Consider the following 18,446-nt stretch of genomic DNA (forward strand, 5'->3'; position numbering starts at 1 on the left):
CAAAGACAAAACCGTGAGGGAATGGTAAGCTCAAAGCGGACAATATCGTGCTACGGTGGTGAAGCGGGCCCGAGAAGTGATCCGTCCCGGGCCGGGATGTGATAATTTGGTATCAGAGCCTAACCCTGACCATGAGTGTGCTGACGAGGATGTCGGGCCCCTAAGGGGGGTGGATTGTAACATCCCACATCGCCCCGGGAAGTGATCCGCTCCGGGCCGGGATGTGACAATTGGTATCAGAGCCTAACCCTGGTCGTGGTGTGCCGACGAGGACGTCGGGCCCCTAAGGGGGGTGGATTGTAACATCCCACATCGCCCAGGGGAGTTTAAATGTATATTCTCATCCCTACCTTGCACGAGGCATTTTGGGAACTCACTGGCTTCGGGTTCCGTAGGAACTCCGAAGTTAAGCGAGAAGGGGCTAGAGCAATCCCACGATGGGTGACCCATTGGGAAGTTGCTCGTGAGTTCCCAAAAACAAAACCGTGAAGGAATGGTAAGCCCAAAGCGGACAATATCGTGCTACGATGGTCGAGTCGGGCCCGGGAATTGGTCATGCCCGGGCCGGGATGTGACAACCGTGAGGGAATGGTAAGCCCAAAGCGGACAATATTGTGCTACGGTGGTGGAGCGGGCCCGGGAAGTGATCCACCCCGGGCCGAGATGTGACAAATTGGTATCAGAGCCTAACCCTGGTCGCGAGTGTGCCGATGAGGACGTCGGGCCCCTAAGGGGGTGGATTGTAACATCCCACATCGCCCAGGGGAGTGATCCTTAAATGTATATTCCCATCCTTACCTAGCACGAGGCCTTTTGGGAGCTCACTGGCTTCGGGTTCCGTAGGAACTCCGAAGTTAATCGAGAAGAGGGCTAGAGCAATCCTATGATGGGTGACCCACTGGGAAGTTGCTCGTGAGTTCCCAAAGACAAAACCGTGAGGGAATGGTAAGCCCAAAGCGGACAATATCGTGCTACGGTGGTGAAGCGGGCCCGGGAAGTGATCCACCCCGGGCCGGGATGTGACATTAATAAAGATGAATGGGTACATTATAAACAAATTAGAGTACAAATAAAAGATTAAAAAATATGAGTACAAATGAATTTTTAAAAATATAGGTTCTAAAAGAAATTAATACATGGGTACAAAATAAAACTAAAAAGAAAATACTACAAATTAAAAAAAAAATGTTGCAAACTAAAAGTGGGTACAAACTATAAATATAAATATATGATACAAAGTTTAGGCATAAAACATAAATATACCATATGTAATTTTTCTATCATTGATTAAATATACAATGTCACGTGATGTTATACATATGGATACAAACACAAATAAAACTTTAAAAAATATGGGCACAAAAAGGAACTAATATATGGGTACAAATTAAAAATGAAAAGAAAATTTGTACAAATTAAAAAATATTTGCAAATTAAAAATAGGTACAAACTAAAAATAAAAATATATGATAAAAAATTTAGCCATAAATATAAATATACTAATTGTAACATTTTTTAACACTAAAGGAATATATTTAAAAATAAAAATATTTTATTATTCAAATAATTAATGATGTTATTAATACCCAATGACCTTGATCAAAAATTCAAAATGAATAGGATTTTAATCAATGGAGTAACAAAGAGAAGGATGTGAACCTAATTTTCCCTTTATAGAATCCATAATCTTCTTGTTATATACAGTGTATATATTAATGCAATATTATATATATTCTTCACCCATTGATGTTAGTTAACGGAAAATTGAATGAAATACTTGCTGAGTATAATCTTTTTTTAACACTGTTTCGCTCTTTATACGTAAGAATTCAAATATTTTCTATAATTATGCGATTGTTCCGAATGTGTACTACCCGTCTACATTTCCAATCTAATGCTTTTTGATCATTACCTTAATTTGCTCACTAATCCCAAAATTAATACTTTGTTTAGGCTTGGGCATGCGTGATGCATAATATATACTTCTAGTATTCACAAAAGGTTAATGGGAACAAGAACTAGCTAGACTACTTCTACTTAATGATTCTCTTAATCTCATCGGTTATTTTAAAACAGCTGAAAGTCGTGGCTCGCTACCAATTGTTTTTTTTTAATTTAAAAAAAGGGGAAAACGGTTGAGAGAGACGTAAATTTGTCAATACAATCGACTTGATAGGCACTATTAGGTTAGGATGATGTCCCTAAAAATTAAACCAGATTACTAATTAAGGTGGTGAGCCATGCAAATTTTAATTAATGAATTAATTAGCATGAATTATGAGTCAGATTGAGATAATTGAGAAAAGAGAGACAGAGAGCATATTATGGAAAAGCTAAGTAAAAAGATGAAGAACCAAGGAGGCCCCTCCACCCACTATAGGCATGTTTATTATCTAATCACTCATGATAAAAAGGAAACTAAACAGACGTTAATGGTGATTTTGATAGAGGTTAAAGTCTCCATTAAAAGGTTTAATTCTGCTTACTTTTTGACTGCATGTTAAAGGAGCAGTTCACCAAATTCTTAAAGAATGAGACTTTCTCCACAAAATTTCATTCATCGAATCTCTTCAAACACATTTTAATAATAAATGTTTATGTTCATTTTTCACTGTATTACCAATCCAATCATATTATAGGACTGTATGACAATTCATGTCCAAATATACTTCTTTCCAAAGTGCACATAAAAAGCCTAAGAAATTCATTGTACTAAGACTTGAAAGATCATCCAAGAATTGAAAGACTCGAAACTAGTTAAGAAGACTTAGCTCAACAATTAAATGACTCAGTTGATAATAGCTCTTGGGAGTCATCAGCTTGTTATTCGCAACGTACGTTGGATCTGTCGAGCGAAAGCCATACACTATTATTCATTCATATAAAATGTGAAGAAGTAACTATAGATATATCAAAGGCCTAGGGGTGGAGAAATCATGCAAATATTTATTGAACGCTTCTAGGTTATAGGCACATGTACAGTAAATGAAATACAGAGATGAGTGACTGCATATTGAATTGGATGGGCCATGTTATATTAAAGAGATTTTTTAGTGTGTCGGGAACACAGCCTGATACATCAAGTGTAATAATACAATCGGTTGATTTTTTTTTCAAGTTTCAAACAAATTGTATTATAACACATGATATACTAAAGCATGTTCTCGGTACACTAAAAATCTTTTATTATATTATAGGTGCTAATGAACTAATAGCTCTTAAGTGTAATTAAGTAATTTTGTAAGTCTTCTCCACTCTTCATGAAAATTTAGAGATTTCTCAAGAGTATAAGATAAGATCAATGATTATAATCACCTTGGATTTGAAGTTAATCAATGGAGATTTACTAGCATATTTGGATTTCCATCATATATAGAAATATTTCGCTTGCACGACGTGGATACAACATGTGTAAAATCTACAATTCAAAGTTTATTTATCTAATAATGTTTTATTACCAAACAATTTGACATATTACACATGTAACTATTAATTATCAAACTACGAGTCAAACCAATTTATGACAATGACTTTAAATACATGAGCTCACGATTTTAATTGGCATTCTAAACAACTGTAATACAAATTATGATATAATTGTAATGTACTTACCATAATAAAAAAAGAAAGTAATTTTCATATTCGTTTTTTCTTCACTAATTTATTTTTCTTCTAACATTTATTTCGAATAAATTAAAGAAAAATCAGGTAACAAAAATAATATTAGAGATACACAAAAAGGAGAATTTGACACAAAAGACTGAAGCTGGATTTAGTTCGGGGAAATGAATTATCCAAGTTTAATCCGTCCAACCACCTCCATTTCTGCCATTATAAAACTACTTCAGTATTTCTCACAGAGAGAGGGGGAGAGAGAGAGAGGGAAATAGGGAGAGGGGGAGAGAGCGAGAAGTTTTCTTATAGAAGCTAACTTCTCTGCAACAGTTGACAGAAACACAGTGCACAGAGACAGAGAAACTGAGAAAGAGAAGGGAATAGATTTCATGCTCTGGTAATTACATTGTTCATTTGGCTCTATTGTCTTCTCAATTTCTTCTGAAATATATTATAAATAATTGTATTATATTTTCTTATACACAAAAGTAGTGGTCTTTCTGCAGCTCTTTTCCTTCTCAGGTGCCTTCTTTCTGTCAGATCTCTCTATTCTCTCAAAAACCCAGGAATCAAAATCCCCCATAAAACACCACCTCCATAAACTTCCCCTTTTGCCCTTCCTTTCTTCTGTTTCCCACAGAATCATCTTTGACTCCTGCCGCGGATTGTGCCAAGTTTAGAGAGACAGACAGAGAGAGAGAGAGCGCAGAGGAGAGAGGGGGTGAAATTCGGCTGCGTCTGACACGAGTCCTAAAGTCTATATCTTTATTTTTAAAGTTCCAATCTTTGAAAGTTTTCAGAATTAAAAACTCTCTGCAACGGCCAACCCAAGTGCCACTGCAATTGCATGCTCGTGTTTCTCTCTCTCTCTGCTTTCCTTTCGTTCATTCAAAGACCAAAACGAGATAAATCACTCTCTCTCTCTCTCTCTCTCTCTCTCTCTCTCTATACACACTCTTAAGAGTGAGAGGAGTTAAAGAAAGTACCCGATTCTGCAGACAGTCTCACATTTGTCAAATCCACATAAAAGCTTCCATTGTATATCCCCAACAAACCCTCTTCCTTTTCACACATTTCCATCATCCAAAACAAGTCAGATTTTTTTATTTGATTTGGGTGGAGTATCTTTTTATTCTTCACTTTGCTCTGTTTTTGCTTTCTGGGTTTTGATTATTGGAGTGATTAATCCTTAATCTCATGGTTTAACATGTCTGTTAAACGTTTCAGATTCTTTAATCCGTAAGAAATGTCAGCCCAGAAGCAATCAGAGGAGGCCATAACCTTCAACCAGACCGATGGCAGAGAGGAAGAAGAAGAAGAACACGCAGCAGATCAGAACTCGGGTTTTAACCTCAGAAGCTTCCTCTGGCATGGCGGCTCCGTCTATGACGCCTGGTTCAGCTGCGCATCGAACCAGGTCACAGATTTACCAAAATCCCACCTCAAAATTCACATTTTCGGACACAAATTCTGATAATCTAACGTTGTCCTGCCCTGTTCTGTTCTGTTTTGGTCAAAACAAGAACAGGTTGCTCAGGTTCTGCTGACTCTGCCCTACTCCTTCTCCCAACTGGGAATGCTCTCGGGGATCATATTCCAGGTATTTTACGGGATCATGGGGAGCTGGACTGCTTATCTGATCAGCATTCTCTACGTCGAATATCGAAGCCGAAAAGAAAAGGAAAATGTCAGCTTCAAGAACCATGTCATCCAGGTGATGATTTCTCACAATGCCAAACCATTTTTTCACTCAATTTTCAGTTCAGAGAAAGAAAAAAAAGAAAAAAGAAAAGTTCTTGATTTGATTCTGTTGTGGGGATTTTTTTTATCAGTGGTTTGAAGTGTTGGATGGTTTGCTGGGTCCTTACTGGAAAGCCATTGGATTGGCCTTCAACTGCACTTTCCTCCTCTTTGGATCTGTCATCCAACTTATAGGCTGTGCAAGGTACGTCATTTTTAATGACGGGCTTTTCTTCTATATATGCACAAATAAAACCGGTTATATGTTTTTAATCAAAAAATTGAATTTGAAGAACACTAAAAGTGGGTTTTATACGGCTTATTGTCTGTTTAGTGTCACCATTTCAACTTTGATTAAAATTTTGTGGCCAGTTGTGTTTGTGCGTTTTTCCGTTTACTGGAGTTCAAAGGGGTTATTTATTGTCTGTTTAGTGTCAGCAAGTTCTAATTTTGATTACAAATTCGTAACGAGTTCTGTTTGCGCATGTTTCCCGTCTTGTTTCGTTTGATTAGTACTTAACTATTGAGTTGTGTTGTTGATTAATGCTCGGTTATGCAGCAACATATACTATATAAATGACCATCTGGACAAGAGGACATGGACCTACATATTTGGAGCATGCTGTGCCACCACAGTCTTCATCCCCTCCTTCCACAACTACAGAATTTGGTCCTTTTTAGGGCTTGGAATGACCACCTACACTGCCTGGTACATGACCATTGCATCCATTGTTCATGGCCAGGTAAAAAATTTAATTTTAATCATTCATCAACGTCCCTGATCGCTCTTCGGCTATCTCTGCGTTCTTTATCCACCGTTGATTTTGGCTCTGTTATTTTGGATGTACAGGTTGAGGGTGTGAAACACTCGGGACCAGATAAACTGGTTTTGTATTTCACCGGCGCCACCAACATACTGTACACTTTCGGCGGCCACGCCGTTACTGTGTGAGTCTTTATTTAAAGTGTTACTAAATTTTAAATTTTTGACTTGAATTAATCATGATGTTCCTTCTTCCTTTTTATTTTTATTTTTATTTTCTTACTCAGTTTTCAAAAGGGTTTTCTTGCACAGTGGAATTCATTATTATGCAGCTTTTGCTTGCCATTAATGGGTTGAAGAGAGCAGTGAAAATTATGAAAGGGACATGAAAATGATATGAGTGAGAAAATTTGTTTTTTTATTAACAATTATTGCCCTGAAGTTCGAACTCATGACGTTTTCTGACAAAGTGAAGACTGAGTGACGTTGAATGGTCATGCTTATATAAATGAGAGAATAAAAGTGGAAAATAAAAGTGGAATAATAAGTGGTATAATTGATGTTATTGTTTGCAGGGAAATCATGCATGCAATGTGGAAGCCTCAGAAGTTTAAGTATGTCTATCTCTTTGCTACCCTCTATGTATTCACTCTAACCCTTCCATCTGCAACTGCTGTGTACTGGGCCTTTGGCGACCAACTCCTCACCCACTCGAACGCCTTCTCGCTCCTTCCCCGCAATAAGTGGCGTGATGCGGGTGTCACATTGATGCTCATTCACCAGGTGATGATCATGATGACTCTAGTTACTTGTACACATTGTTAAATTTTCTAGCTGTTTTGGCGCTGCCTAAGCAGCTAAGCTACTATGGTTGCTTTAGATTCGGAGCCATGATTTCGAATTTGAAACATTTCGATTTTGGTTATGTAATTTTCCCATGTGGTTGGCATATGCAGTTCATCACATTCGGGTTTGCTTGTACGCCATTGTATTTCGTTTGGGAGAAAGTAATTGGAATGCATGACACCAAGAGCATATGTTTGAGGGCAATTGCCAGGTTGCCTGTGGTGATACCTATTTGGTTCTTGGCCATCATATTTCCTTTCTTCGGTCCCATTAATTCAGCCGTTGGCGCTCTTTTGGTCAGCTTCACCGTCTACGTCATACCCGCCTTAGCTCATATGCTCACCTTCAAATCCGCCGCTGCTCGCCAGGTAATGCCTCAATCCTAATCTCCCCATTAGACCACTATATACGTCTGTGTGCGTGTGCACGATGCCTCGTAGACTATGTAACCTAGCACATATTTGTCTGCAACTCATTTCATTATACATCACTGGTCTTGCATTACTTATTAAAGTGCAATTGTGTGATTTTCGTGTGGGCAGAATGCGGCAGAGAAGCTTCCGTTCTTCCTCCCGAGCTGGACAGGCATGTACGTGGTGAACGCATTCATCGTGGTGTGGGTGCTCGTAGTCGGGTTCGGATTCGGAGGGTGGGCTAGCATGACCAACTTCATCAGGCAAGTTGACACTTTTGGGTTGTTTGCAAAGTGCTACCAGTGCCCTCCCAAAGTCTCAGCCTCCCCACCACCACATCACTAAGCTTCTCTCTCACATTGTATCATACACATGGTGTCCTGCATTTTACCTTATCTTTTGTGTAGCCCCTATAAATATAGTACATTATTGCAAGATCTGAAGAGTGGATTGGTGTTGTTTTCTTTTGAATCAAAGCAATATTTTGTTACATTTAGTTTATCTTAAAATGTTCAATCTACTTAATTACTAGATAAATTCTCTTCGTTTATTGATGTTGAATACAATTATACGTCGAGTTTAAAGAAGAATTAAACACTTTTACAACCGAAATGTCATACTTTTAGATATTCCAAATAATTACTGTTATAAATAATTCATATCTGAAATCATTTGCATGTGAATCCTTATGAAACCGAAAACGGATGATTTCGATGACCAATATGAAATTAAACGCTTTTGACGGATTCAAAATTTTCAGTTTTTGGTTTTCTCACAAGCAGATTAACATGATTAAAACTTCATGCTTGTCGTTTTGCGGCTGATTTATGTACGTTATGGGTTTGACTGGTCACATGTGAATGGTGGGGATCCCTTGATGTGGATTGGGAGTGTAACTGCGAAACTCAAGTAGTGACTTGGATGGCCGACTCAAGATCCATCCCACATGTGACGTTATGATAGGGCGGCCCACTCTCCTTGGATGGGAGAAATTCGTCAGTCTGACCGACGGATTGGCTCAACCGTCCAACCACACACAAAAAAATCATGCGCATTCATGGATAAGGTCGGATTCATAAATTTAACTTTCTGGGATCTTAGTGTAAAAGATTCAAACGTGCGCAACACTCAAAATTTTCATTTTTTTATTGAAGCATTTAGCCGAGCATTTAGTGAGCATGCTGTTTTCTTCCTAGTTCTATAAACAATTTCGAAGGCCTAATGTCGAGCATCACCCCTGCCAAGGCATGCTGCTAAGGCTTGTCTTAAAGCAGGTTGAGCATCACTTGCTAAGGCTTGCCAAACTTGGCCTAGGAGGCATTTCGTCTAACAGTTTGTGGGCATTCTCAGGTCTCATACTAGATGACCATAAGGTCAATTAGCGACTTTTTCCCTATGTTTCCCGATTTCAGTAGGATCCCATAACCTAAGAGGATCCCTTGAATCCGCCACTACTCATTTATTTGTCGTTAGCCATATACGTGAGCTTCACATAAGTTCTTACTTATCACCGAAAATATATTATGATTTGAATATATCATTCATCAATAGATCTATCATTTCCCACACCGAGAAGAGTCATATACTAGAAGACTATCACATAAGCCAAATGTTGCTACTTGTATTTTCAGTTTTCTCATTCAATTTCATGCATCATGATGCAGTTCTCGATTCTATTTTTTAAGTTCACAATCCAATCTGAAAACCTAAGTAATACTCCAATTAAGATTGGTTTCCTTTAACCTTGATGTGAAGTTGACCTCCAATCATGCATCGTGATAAGGTTGGCTTGATATGATTTTCAGATTACTTGAAAGACATCGTCCATGCCTCTTTTTCTTCTTTCTACATCCATTTATCTTTAATCCCATCAACTAAGAGATAAAGCTCCACCTTCATGTTTCGTATTTCCATAAAGCAAGTCAGCTTCTTGATCTATAAGGCCATCATTGCATTTTGTTGTTGGCAATTGGCACATCATAATTCATAATCAAAGATTTTTATTATGCTCTAGTGTATGATATGATTTAGATAAATAGATAGTTAGATGTACAATCAAGAATTAAACGTTCGATGGTCACCGATACTGGCGTATCATGTCCATCAATTATTGATGCATACTAGGTAATATCTCAAGTTTATCATCAAGGGGTAGAACCCAATTAAAATATGGATCAATAAAGGCAGAGGCGCAATCCAAAAATAAAATTATTTGTATCATGAAAACTGATCATCTAGGTGTGTACCATCATTTCTAATAAAAACGAGACACTTATATTAAAAAAAAAAAAAACAATAAATGGTAGAAACATCAATGCTTGTAATGTAACAGACTGTAAACGCGAAGCAAAACTAAAAGAGTAAAGAATCACCTTACTTGTCGAGTTTGCTCATAAGAGAAATTCTTTAATCTGAATGCGAATACAGAGCATTGCACACACAAAAAGGTCGGTAAAAAAAAAAAAGCCCTAGTATTGATGTTTTTGTTTTTACGTGTCCGGTCACACCATCGGGCCAGAAGAACTTCTCTCTTGTTTATAGTGATAGCCCAAACACAAAACAAGTCCGGTGCGGCCCAAGTTGTGAAAATACCAAACACAAAGCTATGCAACTTCCGAATTGCGTGCCACACCAAACTTCCACCTGCAGCTCGCACCAACCTCAAGTTCCTTCCTTTTTAGCCATTTCAAGTAAATTCAACACAGCAGCAGATTTGGGCCTTCAGATTGTGGCGCGATGGAGCTCCAACAATGGCTCCACGAGCACGAGGCAGAAAGGTTCGGCCTTTTGTTTCATTTTCTCACACTTTCTCACCTTTTCCCGCACTTTCTCACTCTGTCTTTTTCTGACATTTTGCACTTTCACTCGGTATTTGCTGAAGGATACCCGAATGGACGCAGCCATTGATGCGACGCGTGAAATGGCTTTTGACGAGAAACTCGTTCGTTCTACGGTGAATGACCTACTGAAGGTGGGTCTAATTTTTCTAAATTTTTAATTTTCATTGTGTGTGTTTTTTCATTATTTTCTGAGTAAATCGGTTTTGCGTTTTGGGTTTTGTTTGAAATGTGAAAAGGGTTTTGCTTTCAGGTTTATAAGGGAAAGAGTAGGACATTGAATCCATGGCGATTTATCGAGGAGGGTTGTTATACGCTCCTGAATGAACAGCTTCAAAGGACGCTGATCCGCAAGACGATAATGCTTCACAAGATGATGCCCCTATGCAAGAAGATGCTGCTCCGCTAGATGACGCATCAGCTGCTGCGCCCTCAAGCACTGCCATTCTATCTACTTGCGATAATGCTACACAAGCTGATGGATCAGCGGCTGGAACCTCAAGTCTACGTTTGTAAATTTTTGGATCAATGAACTTTTAGGTCTTGACAGTATGTGCTTCAATTGTCTTTACGTATGTATAATATAATCCACTTGATAAACCATGCAACTTCTCCAATGTACGATTCTAGGTATCATTGGAGATAATATATAGATATTCCAGATTTTCTGCACTTTTCGTTTCAATGTGCTATCCATTTAAACGTTATGGATCTGGCCTGACATCACTGATTAAAATGCCAGGTAACTTATTTTCTAATTATTGTTAAAAATCTAGTCATGTGCATTTCCCATTCATCACTACTATTATAAATTTCCACTTGTCTTGCAGATGCTAACGATTGTCATCGAGAAGACAGACTTGCACCCCGAAGGCCTAGACCTTACTACGGTTGGATTTGTAGCGATGACGAGGAAGATCCAGTGGTAATGGCATCGTCTCCATTGTCAGAGTTTGTTAAATTGCTTATTAGGCCAGATAAGAAGAGAAAACGGAAGTCGAGGTGGGACATGTGACCTGAAGATATGTGAAGCTCTCGCCAATCCTATCGTGCTTGTAATATGTAGAAAGAGAAATGCTAAGGAGACTCTGAAAGTGAGACTCTCCGTTTATTTCTGTCACCTCACAATTTAACGTTAATTCTCGTGCCAACATTATATTGCACCAAAAACATGAAGTAGCAGAAAGTTCTTGGAGAGCCCCACTTTTGAGTCTCCTTATTTCTCATGTAGAAATGGAGTGTTGTATAGAAAAACACAGTTTTCGGACCTTCCGGTGACACACTGATACTATATGATCATTCAAATCTGTTTTGTTGTGGCCATATGTGTGGTGTCGATATTTTGTACAGACCAGTGCAACTCCAGAGAAGAGAAATGTACATTTTGGAAGCCATTGGAACCCAAATTTTGTGTTTAGCAGATGGTGAAAGCTTGTGGGTGGCTTTAGTTTGTTGGTGCTTTCATGTGAGTAATCAGACAGGTGCTTTTTCAGCTTAAAATTCAGCTTTTTTGCATCACTTTGATTTTCAAGAGGTTTATGGAGAAGAGGAAAATTGTTATTTAATAACCTTAAATTTGAAAATAATTAATAAAATGATTAAGGATGAGACGAGATTTATAACTCAAATCATTAAGATTTTAGAGGGTTAGTTATGAACCTAAAGCTGGTGATATTTTAGAGGGTTGGTTATGTACTAAAAAAAAACGTTTTTAGTTATTTTTTAAAATAACTTTTAAACAGGTGATATTTTAGAGGGTTGGTTATGTACTAAAAAAAAAAACCTTTTTAGTAATTTTTTAAATAACTTTTAAACATGACCATAATTTATAGGAAGACTCATATTTTATAGGGAAGGAGATTCGAAGTTGAAGAAGAGGTGAACTGGATAAAAGTTTTCCGTGAAGTTTAGCGTTAATCTAACTTTTCTTACCATAACTTTCTCACACCACAATTTACTAAACAGTTTATAAAGATAAAAAGCCTTTTGGAAAAAAACATAAATTGTCCCAAATAACGGAAAAGGATCCTCGCGGGATGATTCTTTTCTTGGGAATCTAGAAGATCTCGTGATTATGACCATTCATCGTACATCGTGCGGTCAGTTTTCGTCAGGTACTATTAATATTTAAGTTTAAATTTTAAATTTTAAATTTCAAATGATTTCTGATCGCACGATGTATGATGAATTGTCATGATCATGGGATCTCCCGGATCCCCAGGAAAAGGATTCGGCGAGGATCCTTTTCCCCAAATAACTAGCTCCAAACGAGCACAAAATACATGAATTGTTGTGATTAAGGGAACATACACTCTCTTAACTAACTGACTTAACTCACATCTGTCATCAAATCTTCACATGAGAAACACTAAGGAGACTCTAAAAAATGGAACGCTCACCACTTCATGTTTTTAACATAATATTTTATAACGTTGGTACAAAAAATTAATATTAAACTAAGAAGTGTCAGAATGTCTACGAAGAAATCTTATTTTTGAACCTCAAGCTGGTGATATTTTTCTACTGTTATTAGCCTTTTTTTAAACCAAATTAGGTTGCCTATTGTGTGGCTTAGCCGAACTTTTCCTTTCCTTAGTTTTAAAATACCGATGTACTAAAAAAAAAAAACGCTTTTAGTTATTTTTTTAAATAACTTTTAAACATGACCATAATTTATCAAGAAGACTCGTATTTTATAGGGAAGGAGATTCAAAGTCGAAAAAGAGGTGAACTAGATAAAAGCTTTCTATGAAGTTTAGCGTTAATCAAACTTTTTCTTACCATAATTTTCTCACACCATACTTTACTAAACAGTTTATAAAGATGAAAACCTTTTGGAAAAAACATAAGTTGTCCCAAATAACTAGCCCCAAACGGGCACAAAATACATGCATTGTCGTGATTAAGGAAACGTACATTATCTTAACTAACTGACTTAATTCACATCTATCATTAAAACTTCACATGATAAACACTAAGGAGAGTCTTAAAAATGAAACTCTCTGTCACTTTATGTTTTTGACACAATATTTTATAACGTTGACACGAAAAATTAATATTAAACTAAAAAGTGTCAGAACTTCTACGAAGAACCTTATTTTAAGAGTCTTGTTAGCATTTTTGCTTCACTATTCAACGAGTACACAAAATAATAATTAAAAAAAAAATACCAATTACGCGCGCTTTAACCAAACGAACCTGAAAACAGATATTTCCTCTCTGCGTGTGTTTGTATCTTTTCTGAGGATAAGACGCCCTCTCACGGTCTCACCTCACTGACACTCTGAAAGCTTCTAACTTTCATACAAAAGCTTCTCTCTAAGCTCCAATGGCGCTAGGGTTTCATCTGAATTAGAACCTCTGACTAGCTACTAGTTGAAATGAACTTCTCCGCAACCTTTCGAGGGAATTTCGTCCCCTTATCGCAGTGCAGCTCTTGCTGCGATCTTCGTTTTCAGCCCTATTTCGCTTCGGGAACCTGTTCTTGGAAAAAACGACATCGTCGTAGAAGCAGCTTGAAGCTCCACCAGGTTTCGAGGCAAGATTTTCTCTGTATAATCTCACCAAACAATTATCAAATTATTATTGTTATTCTTCTGTTTGGAATTTGACTATTGTGATTGATTTAGATTTTTGAGGAAGCGGGACGTTGTTTGTAAAGTGAGTGAGACGGAGACCGAACCACCACCGGATAGCAATAACGATGAGGTGCAATTTCAATTTTTTGTTAAATTTTGATGTTAATTTCTCAACATTCATGTTTCTCAATTCTTATCTATTTTGAGATTTTAGGAAAAACAAGGACATGAAAATGAAGATGGAGATTCCGATGCCGTCCATCTCGCTTCGCAGCCGATAGTTGCAGACCAAGTAAACAATGATGCTGAAACTAAGGCTCAACAGGTACTGTCAGTCAATTGAAAATTTTATCTTCCTTACATCTTCAAGTTTCGAGATTTACAAGTTAATAACAGAGTGATTGTGTACTCGGATATAGGCGAAATTGATTTCATTTCTGTTTCTCATGATGGAGGTAGTAGTACGAATAATTATTCAAAGCGTATTCCTTAGTGACTCCCATTCACTAGTTATACATGAAAATATTGTCCTTGGAGTTCAGTATGAAACCCCCAGTCGCGAACATTATATGTGGGCAAATTTTCCATTAGCTATCAGTCCCCTAACAGGAGAGTCTATCTGCCAGAATGTTGGTCTCTCACTATTCGGATTTCTTTATCTCAAAAGTGAGGATAATTAATTTCTTATTCTGATGAAGAGGGTATTGGAAATTAGCTCCGTTGACGCTTATTGTGCTAAGGTTGTGTTTATGACAGGAAGTTGAAAATGTAGAAGTTTCCAGTGGATCACCTCTTCCAGGTGTGAAGGTGATTATGAAGTTCTTTGATGTTTCTTGTATAAGAAGACGCCTCTTTTTTTATCATCTCTTCTTTTTAACACCCTCTTCTTAATATTTTCCTGAACAGCCACAGCTGGGTGAATCCATCCGGATTCCAAAGGAAACAATTGATATTCTTAAGAGCCAAGTTTTCGGCTTTGATACCTTTTTCGTGACAGGCCAGGATCCATATGAGGTGAGTTGACTGATTGCATTACTTTTACTTTTTATGTCCATGTCAATTTCTCCACTGGATATAGGTGAAGTAAACATAGGGAATGGCATGTCGATATAACCTCAGTTGTTGGGTGAAGTTTCCTTCAATATTCCTATGGAGGGTACGAATTTATGCATGCTTCTCTGTGCACTTAAAAACTATCCTTTAAAGAGTAGTCGAGAAAATGCTGATAATGTAGCAAACCATTGGAATGTTAAGATATGCTTTCTAGCCTGCGTGTCTGCAAAACCTCTGATTTTGTGTTACTTCTTCTACCAGACTGGAGTATTGTTTAAAGGAAACCTGCGAGGAGTGCCTGCTAAAAGTTATGAAAAGATATCAAAGAGAATGCAGGTATCTATTTTTGTACTTCCTCTATTTTACGATTCAAAATTACGATTGATTCCCTGTTAACGTCTGCACAATCTGTTTGTAGGACAAGTTTGGCGATGAATATAAGCTTTTCCTTCTAGTCAATCCTGAGGATGATCAACCAGTGGCCGTTGTAGTTCCACAAAGGACATTACAGCCAGAGTCAACTGGTGATTCTTTACCTCCTGCCCTGTTACAGGATTTCCGTGGAAGTTTTAGGCAGAAATCATTCTCTAAAGCTTATGATTTGTTACGATGATGGATTTGGTGTCAATCTTGCAGCCGTCCCAGAGTGGTTTGCAGCTGGTGCTTTTGGATTGGTCACGTTGTTTACCCTACTTCTTCAAAATGTTCCTGAATTGCAGTCCAATTTTCTGTATGCAAGTTTCCTTTCTTGTATGTTCATAATACTAAGTCAATAGGAAGTATTCTGTATAGGTTCTTGTAGTCAATGGTTACTAATACAATACACTGTTATATGCTCTCTTTTTTTTAACCCTCAAGATAATAGTGCACACTCGCGATAATAGTTTTGATGTTTTAAAAATGTCCCAGGTCAGCTTTTGATAATCCTGAGCTCTTAAAGAATGGTTTACCTGGAGCCCTTGTAACTGCAGCTGTCCTCGGGGTGCATGAGCTCGGCCATGTTTTAATTGCAAACAGCACTGGAGTCGTGCTTGGAGTGCCATACTTTATCCCCAGTTGGCAGGTGAATTTCATATGAAGAAAGTCCCCCAACCCCCCATTTTTAAATGACGAGTTTACCTGAATAAATCTGCGTTTTCATATACTAGTAAATATCTGTGAATGTCTGCCCTACAGTAGCTTTACTTTCCATATAGGCTGATTGTTTCTTTGTCGCTAGTTTTTAACAATCATGTCATGAGTTGAAAGAACTGCTAGGAGAAGTGATCAGGACAGAAGTACAGAAATTATGGCTTATCACGAGGCTGACATGCTTGCTTCTACCCGTGCGTGCTGGTTTACTTTAATTTTCTTTTGCTAAACACAGACAAGTTTTAATGAACTGTTTGCTGGCAGATAGGTTCTTTTGGTACAATTACAAGAATTGTGAATATTGTACCCAAGCGTGAAAGTCTTCTGAAAGTTGCGGCGGCAGGACCCTTGGCTGGATTTTCCTTGGGATTTGTTCTTCTGCTTCTAGGATTCTTCTTACCACCTAGTGATGGCATTGGTGTCGTTGTCGATGCTTCTGTTTTTCACGAGTCTTTTCTTATTGGGGGTACTGGTAAGCACTTCGTTTAAGAGATGTATCGCGTGCTTAGGCTTTGTGTGCATGTTCAAGTTTCGAATGGATAACGGATTTCAGCAAACCTTTGTTTCCTTAAGTAGATATAAGATGTTAAAACCCTGACATTCGTTTCATTTATAGCAAAGCTTCTTCTCGGGGAAGCGCTGAAGGAAGGCACCCCCATCTCTCTTAACCCTCTCTTGTTATGGGCGTGGGCTGGACTCGTTATCAACGCTATTAACAGCATCCCAGCCGGAGAGCTTGACGGGGGCAGAATTTCGTTTGCCATTTGGGGAAGAAAGGTATGCAATTCGAAGTTCATTACGACTTAAACTGGCAGCTTGAGGGTTGGAAATCTGTACTGATCAATCGTTTCATACAACAGGCTGCAACTCGCATCACCGGTGCTTCAATCGCGCTGCTCGGATTATCATCCCTAGTCAGCGACGTGGCATTTTATTGGGTGGTTTTGATATTTTTCTTACAGAGAGGGCCGATTGCTCCACTGTACGAGGAGATCACAGATCCTGACGACAAGTACGTTGGCCTCGGGGTATTAGTTTTGTTCTTGGGATTGCTGGTATGCTTACCATACCCCTTTCCCTTCGTAGATGAAATCATGACAAGTTTCTGAGGGAGCTGAGTCTTGCATACATATTGGAATCAGATACCACCTACTAGTTGATACATACGTCTTCGTTCAATAGCATGGATTGTTCACCATATGAATAATAACAATCAGCCCATATGTTTCTATTAATACAAGTGAAGTAAATTTTTGGTTCCTTTACATAATTATTAAGCGCTTTGTGCAGAATATTTGGCTGAAAACCAATTGAAAACGTCTTGTTTTTCATAAATATGTTCAACACTATAGACTTACATGAAATGAGTTTATTGTTATAGGCACGGTTCGATATGGCATGTTGTGTGGAGAGAAACTTTCACATTACATGGCATTATTGGAGCATCACAGTCAGGAAGGATGTACATTGGAACCAAAGTGGTTTCGAGACCACTTGTAGTCTGGAAAATATAGATGTGAAGGTCTTCCGATGATTTTTTGAATGTTTGATGTAATGTCTTTTAGATATATCTCGATAGCACTCGACAAGTTGCATCGACAGACTTGACAAATTCTCTTGATAGCATCCATCATATTGCTTCAACATATGTTGATATCTGTTGATATGTGCGCAACAAGATTCGGCTAACGACAACAAGACCACTAAGTGTTCAACAAAATATTTCAGTGAATAAATTGAAATTATTTTACACATTTTACGCTCTGTTTCTATCTAAAAAAATTTTAAGAGACATTTAACACTGGACCTCCTAATGTTCAAACCGACCACGATAACATCAAACTCGTTCCATTGAAATCTATTCACAATTCAAACGTTTATATCTAGAAGAAAAGCTACAACCGTAGTAAAAAACTCGCTAGCCGTAGGAAAACTGACTATCATATTGTCAATGCCAACGTGCGGAATACCATTTCCTGTGTGGTTTGTTTTGAGTGAAATAAAGCAGAAAAATGCTTTAAAAAAAACTCGAATAAAACGTTTTCCACTTTTTCAGACGTTGGCACTAAAACTCGTAAAGTTTCACTTGACTACCAACTATTATTGGTTGAGCTCGATGATGTCTAGAGAAATTTTTTGTTGTGACGGAACCATAAGTGATACATCACGTGTTTTAATAGATGGTGAAATTTTTTATTTTTTAAGTTATTTACTTTTTAGCATACATATCATATTATTTATTTAGTGAAATGTGATGTACCATTTCGTGTACCGATCATATTGAAAAATCTCACATGATGCCCATACTACGGGACCACAAACAAACCTAGTAACCTACGACAGCTCCTGGAATTTTCATGGCGGTCGGAGAGAGAGACCTTCAATAATTGCAACTCCAAAACAGAAGGAAAAAGACTATTCTTTTCTATTTGGCTTTTCAGTTAAAATGATTATTAAAATTGACATAATT

At 37.8% G+C, this 18,446-nt stretch overlaps 2 protein-coding genes and 1 long non-coding RNA gene across 4 annotated transcripts; all 3 read left to right on the forward strand.

The window, feature by feature from the left end:
• The first annotated feature begins 3,864 nt into the window (after nucleotides 1–3,864).
• LOC137734634 (auxin transporter-like protein 2) lies at nucleotides 3,865–7,873 on the forward strand. Of its 2 annotated transcripts, none has more exons than XM_068473884.1 (9): nucleotides 3,865–4,012; nucleotides 4,843–5,032; nucleotides 5,144–5,329; nucleotides 5,448–5,560; nucleotides 5,915–6,098; nucleotides 6,206–6,303; nucleotides 6,694–6,901; nucleotides 7,075–7,332; nucleotides 7,507–7,873. In XM_068473884.1, exons 2-9 carry the CDS (start codon nucleotides 4,862–4,864, stop codon nucleotides 7,720–7,722), a joined length of 1,434 nt encoding a protein of 477 aa, XP_068329985.1. In that variant the 5' UTR covers nucleotides 3,865–4,012; nucleotides 4,843–4,861; the 3' UTR covers nucleotides 7,723–7,873. The 2 variants fall into 2 exon arrangements, with proteins under 2 accessions (XP_068329985.1, XP_068329986.1); XM_068473885.1 differs by lacking the exon at nucleotides 3,865–4,012 and adding an exon at nucleotides 4,429–4,653.
• A 2,147-nt stretch (nucleotides 7,874–10,020) lies between these two features.
• Nucleotides 10,021–10,711, forward strand: LOC137733600 (uncharacterized). Its single transcript, XR_011068504.1, has 3 exons — nucleotides 10,021–10,154; nucleotides 10,259–10,348; nucleotides 10,468–10,711. It is a non-coding gene; the product is annotated as an uncharacterized lncRNA (long non-coding RNA).
• A 2,710-nt stretch (nucleotides 10,712–13,421) lies between these two features.
• LOC137734950 (probable zinc metalloprotease EGY2, chloroplastic) lies at nucleotides 13,422–17,313 on the forward strand. The gene is made up of 12 exons (XM_068474293.1): nucleotides 13,422–13,752; nucleotides 13,844–13,922; nucleotides 14,007–14,117; nucleotides 14,549–14,599; nucleotides 14,699–14,806; nucleotides 15,107–15,181; nucleotides 15,264–15,369; nucleotides 15,482–15,575; nucleotides 15,755–15,908; nucleotides 16,241–16,448; nucleotides 16,593–16,753; nucleotides 16,837–17,313. The coding sequence occupies exons 1-12, from the start codon at nucleotides 13,595–13,597 to the stop codon at nucleotides 17,083–17,085; spliced, it is 1,554 nt and encodes a 517-aa protein (XP_068330394.1). The 5' UTR covers nucleotides 13,422–13,594; the 3' UTR covers nucleotides 17,086–17,313.
• The last annotated feature ends 1,133 nt before the right edge of the window (nucleotides 17,314–18,446 follow it).

The sequence above is a fragment of the Pyrus communis genome, chromosome 5 (assembly GCF_963583255.1).
Source record: "Pyrus communis chromosome 5, drPyrComm1.1, whole genome shotgun sequence".
NCBI lineage: Eukaryota > Viridiplantae > Streptophyta > Magnoliopsida > Rosales > Rosaceae > Pyrus > Pyrus communis.

Bases quoted from the DNA above. Each gene is read 5' to 3' on its own strand.
- LOC137734634 (XM_068473884.1), top strand. From the start codon at position 4,862: ATGTCAGCCCAGAAGCAATCAGAGGAGGCCATAACCTTCAACCAGACC. The intron at 5,561-5,914 runs GTACGTCATTTT...TCGGTTATGCAG, and splicing joins CAACTTATAGGCTGTGCAAG to CAACATATACTATATAAATG. The intron at 6,099-6,205 runs GTAAAAAATTTA...TTGGATGTACAG, and splicing joins CATCCATTGTTCATGGCCAG to GTTGAGGGTGTGAAACACTC.
- LOC137734950 (XM_068474293.1), top strand. From the start codon at position 13,595: ATGAACTTCTCCGCAACCTTTCGAGGGAATTTCGTCCCCTTATCGCAG. The intron at 15,576-15,754 runs GTATGCAAGTTT...AAAATGTCCCAG, and splicing joins GAATTGCAGTCCAATTTTCT to GTCAGCTTTTGATAATCCTG. The intron at 16,754-16,836 runs GTATGCAATTCG...TTCATACAACAG, and splicing joins TTGCCATTTGGGGAAGAAAG to GCTGCAACTCGCATCACCGG.